The 14,381-nt window shown below is 43.0% G+C and overlaps 2 protein-coding genes across 11 annotated transcripts in view; one reads left to right on the top strand and one right to left on the bottom strand.

Annotated features, from left to right (window-relative positions):
* Nucleotides 1-1,668: 1,668 nt before the first annotated feature.
* On the bottom strand, nucleotides 1,669-10,604 carry TIMM9 (translocase of inner mitochondrial membrane 9). 3 transcript variants are annotated; one of them, XM_075104237.1, is made up of 4 exons: nucleotides 10,033-10,604; nucleotides 5,299-5,362; nucleotides 4,872-4,967; nucleotides 1,669-2,194 (listed from the first exon to the last, which is right to left on the bottom strand). In XM_075104237.1, the coding sequence occupies exons 2-4, from the start codon at nucleotides 5,335-5,337 to the stop codon at nucleotides 2,060-2,062; spliced, it is 270 nt and encodes an 89-aa protein (XP_074960338.1). In that variant the 5' UTR covers nucleotides 5,338-5,362; nucleotides 10,033-10,604; the 3' UTR covers nucleotides 1,669-2,059. The 3 variants fall into 3 exon arrangements, with proteins under 3 accessions (XP_074960338.1, XP_074960336.1, XP_074960339.1); XM_075104235.1 differs by having other exon boundaries at nucleotides 9,992-10,038; XM_075104238.1 differs by lacking the exon at nucleotides 10,033-10,604 and adding an exon at nucleotides 9,597-9,751.
* The window catches only part of KIAA0586 (KIAA0586 ortholog), a 75,625-nt gene continuing 71,477 nt past the window's right edge, over nucleotides 10,234-14,381 (top strand). For 6 of the 8 annotated variants that reach the window (XM_075104224.1, XM_075104229.1, XM_075104226.1 and 3 more), the window contains exons 1-3: nucleotides 10,304-10,727; nucleotides 12,518-12,597; nucleotides 13,685-13,754. In XM_075104224.1, coding sequence (XP_074960325.1) covers nucleotides 10,439-10,727; nucleotides 12,518-12,597; nucleotides 13,685-13,754 — 439 coding nt within the window. In that variant the 5' untranslated portion in view covers nucleotides 10,304-10,438. Of the gene's footprint in view, nucleotides 10,766-12,517; nucleotides 12,598-13,684; nucleotides 13,755-14,381 lie in introns of all 8 variants that reach the window. The other 2 variants (XM_075104231.1, XM_075104230.1) reach the window with 2 other exon arrangements.

Raw genomic sequence — 14,381 nt, 5'->3', positions numbered from 1 at the left:
AAATCGTAATGTTTTATTTTTTACCCCCCTCTGTTCTGCCCCAAGCACATGAACATCCTCCAATCCCATCACTTACACTCTTCAGTCGCTTTTCTGAGCAACTGTCCTCTTTGCACACTAAGATACAATGGAAAACGGGATGATTTCAATCACGAGTTACTTTCGAACGTTTAACAAAAAGACTGATTTAAAGAAAGCCTTAAATCTTTCCTATGGCTATACTATTTCTAATTGGCCATAACATTTGTGGCCTAATTGTGGCAAACAATCTAGACATTATTATTAGCTGGTTATTCCTGTAAAAAAAAATAGGACATTGGAGACTCACTGCCTTATTTGGGTTCTTTTTTAGCCTTTGCTATTTTAGACTTAGCTCTTGGCCATCTCCAAGGTAACAAGGCATGGGCTAAATACGAAAGAGCTGTGACAGGTCTAGTACAGAACACATGTAAATGAGACTGTAGGAACATACTTGTTTCTTCTACCTTTGAAAGGCACGTGAACAGATTTCTGTGGAGAGCTGGGGCAGCCATTGAACAGCAGCAAGCAGAGCAGTGCCCAGTGCAAGCAGCAGGTGTGCTGTGCTGCAGTCAGGGCTAGTAATAATCTACAGCCTGGACAGCTGAGAGTTGAGTAGTAAAGAGAGACAGACAAGCAGGAAATAACTCTTTCAAACTGCCGCTGGAAATAAAAAGCAAGAGAGAAGGTAACAACAAAAAAGCATGTGGGCAGACTTCCTGCCACTTCTGTTCCTTACTGTTGCCTTTCTACCCAGCAGCTGACATGAAATTGCTTTGCTTCAGTCTTCATTGCTTGAAATCACAAAATCGATATGGTAATCCTGATGTTCAGTTCCTTTTGTTACTGTATTTTATTAGTTAGAGCTAAGGTAAAATGTGCCCGTTAGCTATCATTCTACTGCACTGACAACCTGGCTGCCGGATTTCAGCTATCAAGACCCCTTCAAAGGACTGGTGTTTTCTTCTAAACCAAATCCACCACCTCAGAGCAGCTACCTTCCACAAATTTCTCTTTGTACTCATCCAGCAGCAAAAAAGGCATCGTTTTGTGCATACCCCGTGCCTTCTGTTGGCATTCACAGAATTAAAGGAGAGAACTGCCAGCAAGGCCAATGCTTGGAGCGCATCATGTTTGCATCAGGCAAGGAAGCTGGGTTTGGAGGGCTCCTGGGGTTCCCCGAAGGAAACGAGGAGTGCAAAGAAGTTGCCTTGGGCACCAGTGCTGCTAATGACACACTCCTGTCCCTTGTAAACAACCTGGTGAAGCATGAGGTGAACATAACCTAGGGGTACGCTGGCAGAGTATCCCCGCCTACCGCGGCCCACTAGTTACAGCCGTTCTCTGCCATTTATAACCACCCTTGGCTCAACGCTCTCATCACCACCCTCCAGCACTCCAGGAGAGTCAGAATGATCACGAGGCTCCGTGAGGGCAGCTCAACAAAAGTTCTTCCTGAAATCACAGAAATAACACATTCACAAATCCCCAGCTGCTGAAACAAAGTCACTAATTCTGTTCTCTATCAGCAACTTACAGCAGCAATGAACAAACAGAACCTTGTACTAGTTGAGGAGGAACGAGACCACAGCAAACAAAACACAGCTTTCAAGCTGCATCCTAAAAATGTATCTTTTGAAAGGACATACATACAGATGTATAGTTCCCATTTATTTTTACTTGAATTAAAAAAACCTGCATTTCCCATAGTACACTCTTTCCATCTGAACCAGTCCTAGCAGAAAGGAAGTATAACCCTCCCACCCCCCTTGAAATTTAAACGTACCCATCTGCAGGCCCTGGAAAAGTTTGTATCAATATTACTCCGTTGTAGACTAAAAAGGGCCTCAGAAACAGACTCTGTGGCCAATCCAGCATGACTAACTCCTTGTTTAACCCTTCACGGTTTCCACTATCTGAAGAGCATCTACAACTCTCCTCTGGGTTGCTGGACGTACACCCCGACAGTAGAAAATCCAAAATGTGTTTTTGCCCAGTGAACACTGGCACTGCTTGTAAAGTCTGAACAAAGTGGTCTTGCCTAACGAGGTTGGCCAAGCAGTCCTGCTTTAGCTGCCAGAGCTTCGTTCTGCTGAATATGGTACTCCTGAAACCTCATGGAGATCCTTTGTGTCATTTTTAAATACTTCTGTAGGCAGTGGTCTGAGCAAGTCATCTGGAGGAAGAGGGAAACAGAAGGTTTCAAACAGTAATTAAAACATTTCCCTAAACATGACCCAAGATATAATTGTATCCAGGGATAAATGATTAGGTGACTACAACTCCTATTCTGCGTTAAGCCTCAACATGAGGGCCTAAGTGTGCACAGCCTCTTTGTGCAGTGGAAAATATGAAGTTTAGGTTCTGAGGGATGTCTGAAACATCTTTTAATATTCATTCTCATATGAAAGTCCTCACGGAAAACATCTCAGATCTAGGAGGTATTACCATCTCATCCCTGGGCTCCTCTTGTGAAACTGAAGTATATAAAGCATTTTGTTTTGCAATAAATACTACATCTATTAAATGATTATCTTTTAAAATTCTGTTTACAAACACATACTATTTTTGACAGCCAAATATAGTTTAGTGTGTGCTAGCTTAGTTTACCCTTTCTTTGACCTTGTTCCTATCAGCTCCGTTAGTCTTCTTGTACTTGCTTGGTTAGCCTTCATATAAGCCACCAGAGTACCCTCGGAAGTTATATCAACCAGCTGGACAGAGAAGTAAATACCGGGGCCTATTCCACCCATGGTATTACTTTTTAAATTCAGAGGGGGATTTTTTCTTTCTTTAAGTACAGAGAAAGAGTTATGAGATTATTTCTGAGCAACAGTTCTACCAACTGGATATTCCGTATCATGGTTCTAAACCTTGCTATCACTGTAAAAGTTAACACATTTAGATAGAAAGGAAAGACAACCACTTTGCATGATTACTAGAAAACCAGACATCGCTTTGATTCTGTTCAGTATAAAGGGATGTGAAAAGAAAAGCCCATGCAGCTTTGCACACCACCCACCACCTGCCCTCCTCTCCTTGACCTGGCATCAGCTATGGAAAAACCTGTTAAGCAGGAGTTAAGTCTGACTAGGAAACAAATTCTGGAACTACCCCAAGCCACTTCTCCCAGAGGGTGTGGTATCTGTGATATGGTGCCCGGGGGAAGTCTAGACTTGCAGCGCAGACTTGCTGTAGGGAAAGAGGTCAGAAGCTGTTTTTTTCAAAAGTAGAATCTCAAAGGAGATTCACGGAGGTACTCGTCTTAATTATTTAATGAGAAACTACAACTTTCCGTAGGAACAGAGGAATTTCCATACCAGATCAGACCAGTGCCCTGTTTCCAGTAAGGGCAAGAGCCAGATGATCTGCAAGAAACCCCGTAATGGATAATTACGGACAAAACTTCCCATAAGAAAGTTTCTTCCTAGCCTCCATCATTAACAAATGGCTCCTGAACTGCCGGACATGGCCCCTCTGCAGCTCACAGAAGCAAGAAAAAAAAGGCAAATCAGCATCTAAGAATATTTTTTGCATCTAAATAATCTTAAACTAAAGTCCCCTCCAATGACCACTCTTTGGTTTTGGATCCCAGGACTTTAATGAAAGACTACAGGAACTGTTATTTTTAAAGAAATTTTAGTAGCACTTTGGGTAGCAGAAGGAGGAAGATAATCCTCTACTGGAAATCAAATACCATCCCAGAAGGGTAACGAGGTTGTGCCGCTAACACTTCTGTCAGTTCTGTTACCTGGCACTCCTTGTATTGTTCAAGCAATTCAAAATGAGTTGGTAAAAGACAGTAACAAGACCTTATCCAGAATAACTCTGACCTCCTGTTGTCAATACAAATTCCACTAAAGCAAATGCAGAGAAGATCAGGGAAACAAGGAATCTGCCTTGGGAAGCCAAGCGAGCTTTGTTTAGTGCAGCAAAACAAGAACTGAAAGGAGACATGATTTTTGCCTGTGCTGAGGAGTTAAACTCCAAGGAGGCAGAAAATGCTCAAAAAAAACGGTTAGTTTAAAACTTCAGGTTTTTATTCCCCTGCCAGCAGTGCCAAGCAAAGGTTATTAGACTTTTAACCAACAAAATAATGAGATCCTGAAACAGGAGAGGATAGGCAAAAATCATGCAACTAATCTTATCGAGAGCTTAATCTTTTTTGCAGGTGACTATGTGGTGGAGCTCCCTGCAATGCAGAGAAGTGGATTTAACAGCCAGAGCTCTGGAGGCCTGCGTCTCTATGACTCACTACAATGCAGGGCACATGGGTAGGTAAACAAGTATTTCAGTAGGATTCTACCTTCAAGGAACGAGATGCAGATTGTAGGTGGGCAACTTCCATGTCCATAAAGATACCACCCATCATGAGTTGAGGCAACGAACCTCCGCTGATAGCTCAGAACAAAATACACAGAATTGCAATAAGCAGCCAATACTTAGAGCGAGATCGGGACGGTTCCCTCTGTGTGTGCATACAACAACAAACCCTCCAGTGGTCCCGGCCCATAGTTTGTCTGTAGCCACTGATCTAACACATCAAAAGCACTTGGCTTTGGTTGGTTGGTTTCTTTTTGTAAACAGGCTGTTAGGGTGCAAAGATGTATTTGTCATCACCTTTGGACATTCTTGGGGAAGCAAAACTACAGACAAGCTATTTCCCTTCCTTCCACTAACTTGCTTCTTTTCTCACTTGGAAGCTACATGCCAGACACCAATACCCCACTAAAGACTGCTAACCAGCATTTTAGCCAGTTGAAAGATCAAAACTTTAAGTTGCTTCTGAAATTTGAATGCTGCGCAGCAATTCTACCAAAGGGTCATTAAAAGCATAGGAAACATTTACCCACCTCTTCTGGTCTAACCTCTCTGCTAGTGAAATCCTTTATGCAATCCAGGAAGCAGTTTTCTGTAAGTTTATTGTATGTTCCAAGAAACTCCTTGAACTATAAATAAAAATTGAACAATGAGTTTTAAGAAAAATTCTACATTAATTTCTTACCCACAGCTGCACGGGCCACCTGGTGGCACTAACATTTAGTGGACAAGTCACTAGAAAAATTCACTATCAGTCAGAAGACTTCAGCACCAAATGCTGCTAGTATCAAACCAGATACTATACTGCGTCTGTCCATTAAATTTTGGTTGCTACAGAACTAGTCTTAACTCAGACGATAACTTAACTTTTTGTCCTTCTCCATGCCCTCCACCTTTTACTCTACGTGACAAAGAACTATAAGATCTTCAAAGCCACCACTCATTACTACAGCGTCTTACCTGCTTGATCTGATCAGATTCCGATATTTGTCCGGCCATATTCTACCGCCTGTGATTCACTCACCTATTCGGAAGATAAAAGTCACATTTCAGACAAAAAGCATATATATGAACTGCAACATTTTACAACAGAATGGAATTCTACATGTCCTTGAAGTGTGTTTAAATGCAACTTTGCTAGTGAACTTTCACGCCATCCACTTGAAGGAAAGTTTTCTATTTGAAATGTATTCAGTTAAAAGAACATGCAAGATAATTCCAGGTATGAAACCTTCCCAGATCTGCCTGTTAACTGCTGCCCTTTAAATGCTTCTTAAGCATTTCAAACAGTTGAAATGCTGTATTAAAAAAAAAGGTATTTTATAATTCTTTCAAACACACAAAGTAAAGCTAGGGCAGGAGTCGGGGGAGAAGCAAGCAATAACATTTTCTAGCCCTAGAGTTTCAATGACTTCAGATGTCACCTGTAAAAACAGTAAGGAAAAAAGCAAGCATGAAACAGTGGCCGCTCTGAACAGGCGCAGCATAAGGCAGATTGCATCAGAGAAGCGACGCCTGGTTTCTATGTAGCTGCATTCTCGCCAAACATTTGAACTAGAGCAAATGTTCTGGTCACTGAATATAGTGAATTAAATGCAAGAAAACATAGAATAATGAGAATGGCCTTAAAGAGAGTGAAACAGACAAAGAAAAAGGGAAGAGTGAACAGTCATGGATCTGAGAAGTCAAGCAAGCATCCTCAAGGAAGATTCACATTCCTAATCCAACACAGTAAACAAGTTAGGGCTTGAAAGCATCCCTGCAGGTTTCCTCAAAGAATACTGAAAGCTAGTCTTCCTTTTCACTTAATTTACATACTTTCTAAGACCTGTCACAGATGATAATGCAAGCTAATGTTACACATTGACAAGAACAAGATCCTTCAGTTTAATTCACATCAACTTGTGGAAGAAAAATTAGCACTAAAGTGTAATTAGTTTGTGAGAAAAGTTCATTTAGCCCTTTAGCAAGGGCTACCTAAAACAAAATCTCATATTATGCTTTGCCAGGTTTTGAGCAAGACACGTTTTAGAAACCTTCAAACTATTTCCATCTCTCGGCAGGGGGAAGGGAGAGGGTAAGCAAGCCTTCTGAACAAGGACAAAAAGACATTAATAGTTATTTCTACAACAGAAATAAAACTAAGCAACTAAAAATCGCACTATGGAACTCCCACAAGCATGCACTCCCCCTTCACCACACCCAGCAGCAGAGTAATTGTAACATCTGCCTCTTAACTTTACACTTCATCACTACACAGCAAAGGTAGTGGGGCTGGAGGTAAAGAGCACATGGGATTCTTGGATTTAACGTGCATACCCCCATGACAAAGAATTCCTCGTGGGTAGATAGGTCACACAGGTTACACTTACGGAGAGCCTATGGGATATGATTGCTCAGCAGAAACAAGACATTACTCAGGCTAATACAAACTTCTAACTTGTTTTAGGAGAGGTGGACATGACTATCATCTGGGAGAACAACTCCTGAGAACAGACAGCAGCTCCACTCTCTCATTTCTCAGCCCGTTAGAAGAAAAGTCAGTGACAATTCTATAAAGTCAGTTTAAGTAGATTTTTAAACAGAGTGTTAAAACCCACAGGGAACAGGAAAGACTTTTGCCCTCTCCCAAGCAGAGAAAGCTAAAAGCTTCAACAGTCAGCACCCTTTCCTCACACTCAGTATTGCTTCATTATGCTTGTTTATAACTAACATGATCTTTTGTTCTCTGTGACCAGATTGGCAAGGTTAAAATTATAGTTTTACTGAACTGCAGTTCCACAATGCTTTTATGCTTGAGAAATAGCTCGGATTTAAATCAGCACAGTGGCACTACCTGATTTTAAGTGTCTGAAGCACTTGTCCCTCGACAGGTATTTTACACTTTGGATGCAGTGGGCAGTGAAATTACAGGGCTCTACCACACCCCTTCAGTAGCCATAAACGGCAGGCAGTTGCGTTGCCATCTAAAAACAGGCTACCTGAACATTCCCAGAAATGTGCGTATCTGGTTTATTCTTAAAGTATGTTACGTGTATCATTTCAAGTTGTCTTGTTGTTTGTCCCCTTTCCCTCCAGCCTGCAAAACAAGCCCAAAACAAAGTGATGGAAGAGCCCATTATGGGGCTCGGCACCTCAGCTAACACACCACACAGCTTCTTACACAGCTGCTCAAACAACTCCAGCGTGCTTCGGGTTTAAGCCTACACAGCCTGGATTACTTTCCCCTGGGCTAAATGTGATTTGGAAATTGGGCACTGCACTTTTAAACATGTCACACTGAAGGAAGAAGATTATCTCTGAATAAACCTCTGCAGCAAGGGCCACACGGTCTGGATGGGCTGGTTCACCAGGAAAGCAGCAACAGCTGGGAACTCTCCCTTCCTGAAGGGCCCTGGAGCTCTTCCAAATCTGTTTTGGTGTTCTGAAGAGACATTCATTTAAGATAAGCCTCTCTGAGCAAAATTAGCAGTTAAGGATAACTTGAGGTTTTGATTTTTCATACGTAGACAAAATGGGATTTCCATCCTCTTTCTGAAGATAATAAAGGCTTTAGCCTATTCAAACCTATTCTCTATGCAACACCCTTCCCAGCTCCCAGCCCTGTTTTAGAATCTGGAAAATGCTTCTAATATTCCTTCTGCTGCAGCTGCCACTCCCATTGCCATGGTGACACGGAATCATACAGAGTGACGGCTTCTTTTAAAAACCTAACGCTTGTATATGAAATAAAAACAGTGATTATGTTAAAGATTCCTAACTAACCTAGGTCACCCATCTATCTGTTTCCATGGCAGAAGGAACAGAAGCCAGAACTCTTCTAAAACTTCTTATCTGTGCGCATACAGCTTCCCCATCTGTACCTCCAGACCTTCGGAAGCTGAGGGCTCATGAACATAGCTCCTAAGCACTAATAACTGGAACAGAGCTTTGATTATTATTACTCTGCTGCTGGGTGGCCAAACAGCCTGCCTTCATTTAACAGCCCGGAGTTCTTACAGGTAAAACATGCACTCTAAACTGCGGTGAGGATATTCTTTCTCTCCACTGATGTAATCAACATTTGTGTCTACTATCTAATCTTGAGTCAACAGTATCCTTTCCCATAGAAACAAAACAAGCCCTGTGTTCTGGGGCTTTTTTTCCAATCTTTTTGCAAGGAGCTACATTTTATTGGTCTGCAGAGACACATCATAAATCCATCACACTTGTTAACCCAATTAACAGTCAGCATTAGGTGTAAGTACAGCCTACTATAGACACACAAGGCTGTAACTTTTTTTTTTTAAACCTTCACTTCTAATTGTACCCACAGAACGCCATGCAAGTGTTTCTGCATGTGCATAAAAAGGGCAAAGAAGAATAAAAATATCAAGTCAAAGGAATCTGTCAAGAATTCCCAGCACCCACAGCCTGTAGAGAAAGTTGGGGTTGTTTTTATAGCTGCGAATTACCAGGCTAGAACTTAACTGACATCAGATTAAAAAAAAACCTCATTGATTTAAAGAGCTCTTTTACTGAATCTAATCAAACTACAAATACCTACGAAACCAGCAGGCTGCTAAACTAATCACATCAAATTCAGGGTAATAGGCAATTTAACACCAAACTCGTGGTGCTGCCTGCCTGGGAAACCAGCCCTCCGCCCTGCACCAGCCCCGCAGCACAGCCCTGCCAGAAAGGGGCAGTGCCCGGCTCTCCCTGTGCCCAGCATGGGTCCAGCCGCTCTCCTTCACGTTGGTGCTTGCAGCAAGGCTGCACAAAGGTTTTCTTATCACTCTGCACACTATGGTCAGCCTTCCGATGGAAAGGGTGAGATGAGAAAGGGACTGGTCAGAAGGTGGCTGGAAAATAAGATATACCTGGTGCACAGGTTATTGTAATGCATTTTGGGGACATGGTTTAGGAGGTATGGGGGTGTTGGGTTGATGGTTGGACTTAATGGTCTCAGAGGCATTTTACAACCTTAATGATTCTGTGACTCTTATGATCTCGTGGCCACGGGCCAGACCATGCTCTGAAGGAAGAAAGGTTGATGGTAGAGAAAGTCTCCTAATGCCTGTTAACATAGTAAGTCTGAAATCAGACATCCCGAGAGCCTTTTTGAACAAGCTGAACACAGGTGAGGAGTTCTGCCCGGAGGGAAAAAAAAAGCCCATATATTTCCATAAGCTGTCTCCTATTTAAGTTAGATTAGGCCTGACTGATACTCGTGACCCAAAAGGTCAAAACCTAAGCTAGAGATAATGCAATTTCACCTTGGCTTTGGTTTCTTTTTTTACTACCCTCTCCCGTTCTTGCCTCAAAGGGCACCTTGAGGTTCTCCACCCGGGGGGATCCTCGCTCGGCGCAGCCCCGGCCCCGGCCGCCGCGGGCACACCGCCTCCTCCCGAGCCGCGGAAAGGACCGCCCAGGGACGGCGCTTCCTCACCCATGAGGTGTTTGCCGTCCCTCCCGCCCTGCCTCGCCTCATGGCCCAGCCCCTCTCCCGGCAACGGCTGTCCCCGGCCCGCCGCCCTCACAGCTGACAGAAGACCCCGCAGCCCCCGCTCCGGCCCCTCAGGCGCGGTGCCGCGCTCTCCCCAGCGCCGCAGGGCCCGGCCGTGCCGCCCGGGGCTGCCGGTCCCCGGGGAATCAGCCAGGACGGACTTACCAACAACTCTACCCTCCTTCCCCCAAGCGCAACGCTCTTACCTGCCCCCCTCGTTGCTCTACCGGAAGCGGGCGGGGCTCTGGTGGAGGTTTCCTTCCGGACGCTATTAAGCAGAGGACCGCGCGCAGGCGTGAGGGAGGTGTAGGTGGGTGGCGTTACCGTGGCAGCGGGTACTTCCGGTGCGGCCCCGGCGGGATCGGTCTCTCTCTGCGCCTCAGGGCCCCGGTGGTGGGCGGGGGTGTCCGGGGCGGGCAAGGGGGGCCCCGGGACGGACAGGGGTACCCGGGGCGGGCGGGAAACCCACCCCCACAGCCCTCAGGCTGCTCCCCGTGCGCGGGGGCCGGCGGCGGGGCCGTTCCCGCCGTAGCGCCCAGCCCTCAGGGACGGTCTTTTGACAGAGCGCTGCCTTCGGCCTCCCTTGCGGAGCTGCGCGAGGGGACCCTCCTCATGGAAGCAGAAAGCAGCTCCAGCCTCAGCCCGGACTCCCTGGCGAGTCTCACAGCGGGCGACGTCCTCATCCACTCCACGGGTGTCCGCAGGGAGAGGCCCACTGAGGCTGTCGCCGGTGGCCGTATGAAAAAAGTGACGGTCGCTGTCAAGAAGCTGCAGGAAGCGGTTTCCCCCTGCCAGGCGGCTGAGGCTGAAGGCAGAACACCCTGCGCTTCTCCAGCCGTGCTGGCGAGCAGGGCTCCCCGCGGGGCAGCAACCCACGGACCGCCCCGCAGCGCGGCATCGGGTGCGTGATTTACCGTGGGTGTTCAGCTTAGGTTGGAGGTAAAATCGCTGCGTGGTGTGTTCAGACCTGTGCTAGTTTTATAGTTAAGGAAATTTTTGTATTCTGGTACTGCAAATATCAGCGCTCTTTCAAAAGTTGTGCTGGCCTCTTTGTTTTACCAGACTTTGTCTCGCATGTGAAAAGCGACTTGTGCAGGGTGGGGTGGTCAGTCAGAGCTCCGGTCTTGACTCCAGGTTCCTAGCCCAATTAAGTTAGGCAATTATAATCTTTATTTTTAAAAAATGGCTGTCATTGTGACATTTCACAAATATATTAGGCAGGAAGGTTTTAGGCAGCATCAGACGATGAAACAGCGTACGTGGGCAGGGACCTAAAGAAGAAAGTTAAGAAGCTTGGTGACTTTCCAGCCTGTCACCGTTTTTAATGCAGTTTGTAGCTCACCTTTTTAGACCCCTTATATATCTCTTCAATTTTATGCCCAAAGTACAGTCAGCAGGCTAATCTGTGCCTAACAAAATATTGCTCTTGCTGACAGACAGCTTCAGGTAGTCCCAATATTTGGGCCTTCTTTGTGTTCTCATGGAATTTTGTGAATTATTTTGTGGTTTTATACTAGAAGAGATATCAAAAGTCTTTTAAATGCTTCTCTTTCTCTGCTTCTTTAAAGATGATTTTGTTTGGAGAGCTTGAGCCAGTAGATGTTCAAGCTGTAGCTGTACAAACTTGCCTTTTAAAATAAGTGTTTATTGGACACTTGAAAGGTGATATATGTTAAATGTTGGAAGTAGGCATTCTGAGAAAGTCATTCAGCTGTGGTCTTTTTTAATTTGCAATTTTTTCAGGTTTTATGGAACAACATGAGTTTCAGAGCTGGTCAGTTAAAACAGCTATTCAAAAAACTCTTAGGGAAAAAACAAGTTTCCCTGCTATCTACTGTAACTTTACATTTTACCTGTTAAAATTATTTTTCTTCTCATGTAGTCTTGGAAAACAAACAAACAAACAAACCCTACCCCTCCTAAACCCCACCTGCTTGACACAAACAACACGTACTGGTCAACTGCCTGTACCAATGAAGCTCACACAGATGAGTAAAAGAAATGAAAAACCTAAATATCATCCTTTTCTGTAACTTTTTTAAAAAAATATTTGTAGTAGTATTAACTAAATAATTTTAAGTCTTTTTTAAATGGAATGAGTCAGCAGAGATGTACCGTGTTCTCTTCAAGTTCAAAAGTGACACAATCTGTGCTATGTAGGTAGTCAGTCAGAACTTCCATTTTATTTCCTTAAAATACATACCCATTACAGTCTTTGGGGAAAGGATTTTAGTCTTTTGGGGGTCAAGGTTCAAACAGCTTCAAAAGATGTTATTTTTATAGTGTTAGGAAGACATATTTGTCTCTGACATATCTAAAATGTGTACTGTCCTCCATGTCCTTCTTCTGTAAGAGATGTTACCATATAATTATCTCTCTAGACAAGTAACCCTCTATGCTCCTATGATCATTAGACTTGAATTTGAGCTAGACATTGTCAATTCTTTTAATGCTCTTGTTTTTCAGAGACTTTTTCATATATTGTAAAACAAGTCTGTAATGCAGGCTCACAGAATTCATTAATGTTTGTAAGCTTCAGCTTGATGGCTGTAGTCGTTTGTGTTATGAAATTCATTATGTTTAGATATCCAAAGATACAGGCAGAGGAAATGTTGAGATTTGGATTAGTCAAGGTATACTGAATATGGGTAACAAATCATTATGACCACAGTAAAACTGCTCTTATTTTAGGAGTCCTGAGTACTAAAGGACGCCCGGAACATCTGCTTTCAGTAGAAAATTCTACTGAGCCCATATTTGTATCACAAATGGTAAGAAAAGTTACTGTTGCTTCCGGGAATCCCGAACTTAGAGAATGGCTTTTTTTTTTTTCCAAAAAGTTGTAGCTTCTGTAAAAGCATGGCAAATCTGTGGCTCAGCTTCTGCACAGTAACTGTGCAGCTGCTTTCCTCTTCGAGTTGCTGCTACGGTGATATTAACGGTGAAGTGTTTGGGGGGGGCTTGTTTACTGTTCTGCCTCCTGTTGCATAATTAATACTAAAGCTTATTTTTAAATTTTAGTCTAATTTTTCCTTTGAAAAGACGTGGAACAATATTTGTTAAAACCCTAAAACTTTTTGTAGATTTTTGTTTTCATATCATAATGAAATGGACATTAATTTGTATGGAACTCTTCAATACTTAGAATTATAAGGCTTGTTTCCTTTTGATTTGTTTGTCGTGCCTTACATAGAGTGGAAACTTGTCCCTAGGGGTTCCATATAGTGATGAGCATGCGTGAGGATAAAATTAACCTGTGCTGTGAAAGGATTGCAGCAATGTCTCTGCATGACTCGAAGTAGACCTAGTGAGCAGAACAAGTGTCTCAAAAGTATGGTGGAGTACTCCATCATCAAATAAGGTTAAGAAAGATACTTCTACCTTCCTAACTTGCCTTTAGGACTTCTCATAGACTTTTGATTATTCATGGATTCCACTTCAAGAAAATTCAGCTCTGTCCTTTCAGTACTACAGTCAGTGTTACGAGTGCTTAATTCTGTGTGCATGGGCAATCCTGAATTGTCTGAGATCAGCAACTTGTATAAACTTAAATACATGTTGTTTCCCCACGACTTCTTTGGCCATAAATGAGAATAAACTTAATCAGCACTTAGAATATATACTTTAAGTTTGAGTTGTGTTTCTGGGGGTTTTGTCCCTAAAATGTCATGTGAGCTCTTGACTTCGAAGTCCAGATGATTCTGCAGGAGAGATCTTAACATATTTTCTTCCAAGACCTTGTGTTAGTGTGTGGAGATGCTTATATTTGTGTATTAAGTAATTCTATCTGCTTCTAAAATTTTGCCCACTGATACCAGAGGCTTTGATTTATGCTTTTCTGCTCTTCTTGTTCTGAAGGAGTATCCTATAGAAGCTGCAGTACAAGATGATCCTTCACTGCTATGGGAAGATAGCAGAAGACCTAAAGGTAAGAAACATTGATGGACTGCTACAGCCCCTTTTTTGTAAGAAAACTGATTAATTAGAGAAAAAGGGTGCTTTCATTTTATCTTCGGTAGTTTTCTTCATTGTAGAAACTTTTGAGTTAAAATATTCAAAGGTTTCTTTGATAAAAAGACGATAATTGTAATTTACATTCTTATATTGTGCAAATTTTACTTCAGTCTTGCTGGTATTACACTAGATCATGTAGCTCTTGTGATTAACTGAGAGGGACTTCTACCAGCACACAAGCATGTTGAGTTCCTTTTGGTAATCGAATCACTCATATCTCTGAATAGAGAATTTGCGGGGGGGACCTTTTTTGGATGCATTTTCCTGTTGTGAGTAATTGTACTACAAACGCATGTTTTTCTGCAAGCAACCTACACCATGGAAAGTATATTTTTAATCCTTAAGAATCTAAGAAATCACATTGTCGATGTCTTTTCTTTAACTTCTGAACCTGCCAGTCAGTTTGGATAAGATTTGGGGAAGCAAAGACTTTTCAAAGGCAATCCACTCTTGGATATGTGCTGTGTAGAGGAAAGAAACACAAATCAATACCCCCATTTAAGGCCAAAAAGCAATACTTTTGCTTCCTCTTTTACGCGCA

The sequence above is a fragment of the Phalacrocorax aristotelis genome, chromosome 9 (genome assembly GCF_949628215.1).
Source record: "Phalacrocorax aristotelis chromosome 9, bGulAri2.1, whole genome shotgun sequence".
Lineage (NCBI taxonomy): Eukaryota > Metazoa > Chordata > Aves > Suliformes > Phalacrocoracidae > Phalacrocorax > Phalacrocorax aristotelis.
This window is presented reverse-complemented; position numbering and strand designations above follow the sequence as displayed.

Coding starts and splice junctions, on each gene's coding strand:
- TIMM9 (XM_075104237.1), bottom strand. CDS start 5,337: ATGGCCGGACAAATATCGGAATCTGATCAGATCAAGCAG. Junction 4,968..5,298: donor AATCTGATCAGATCAAGCAG/GTAAGACGCTGT, acceptor TTTTATTTATAG/TTCAAGGAGTTTCTTGGAAC. Junction 2,195..4,871: donor GAGAGGTTAGACCAGAAGAG/GTGGGTAAATGT, acceptor CTCTTCCTCCAG/ATGACTTGCTCAGACCACTG.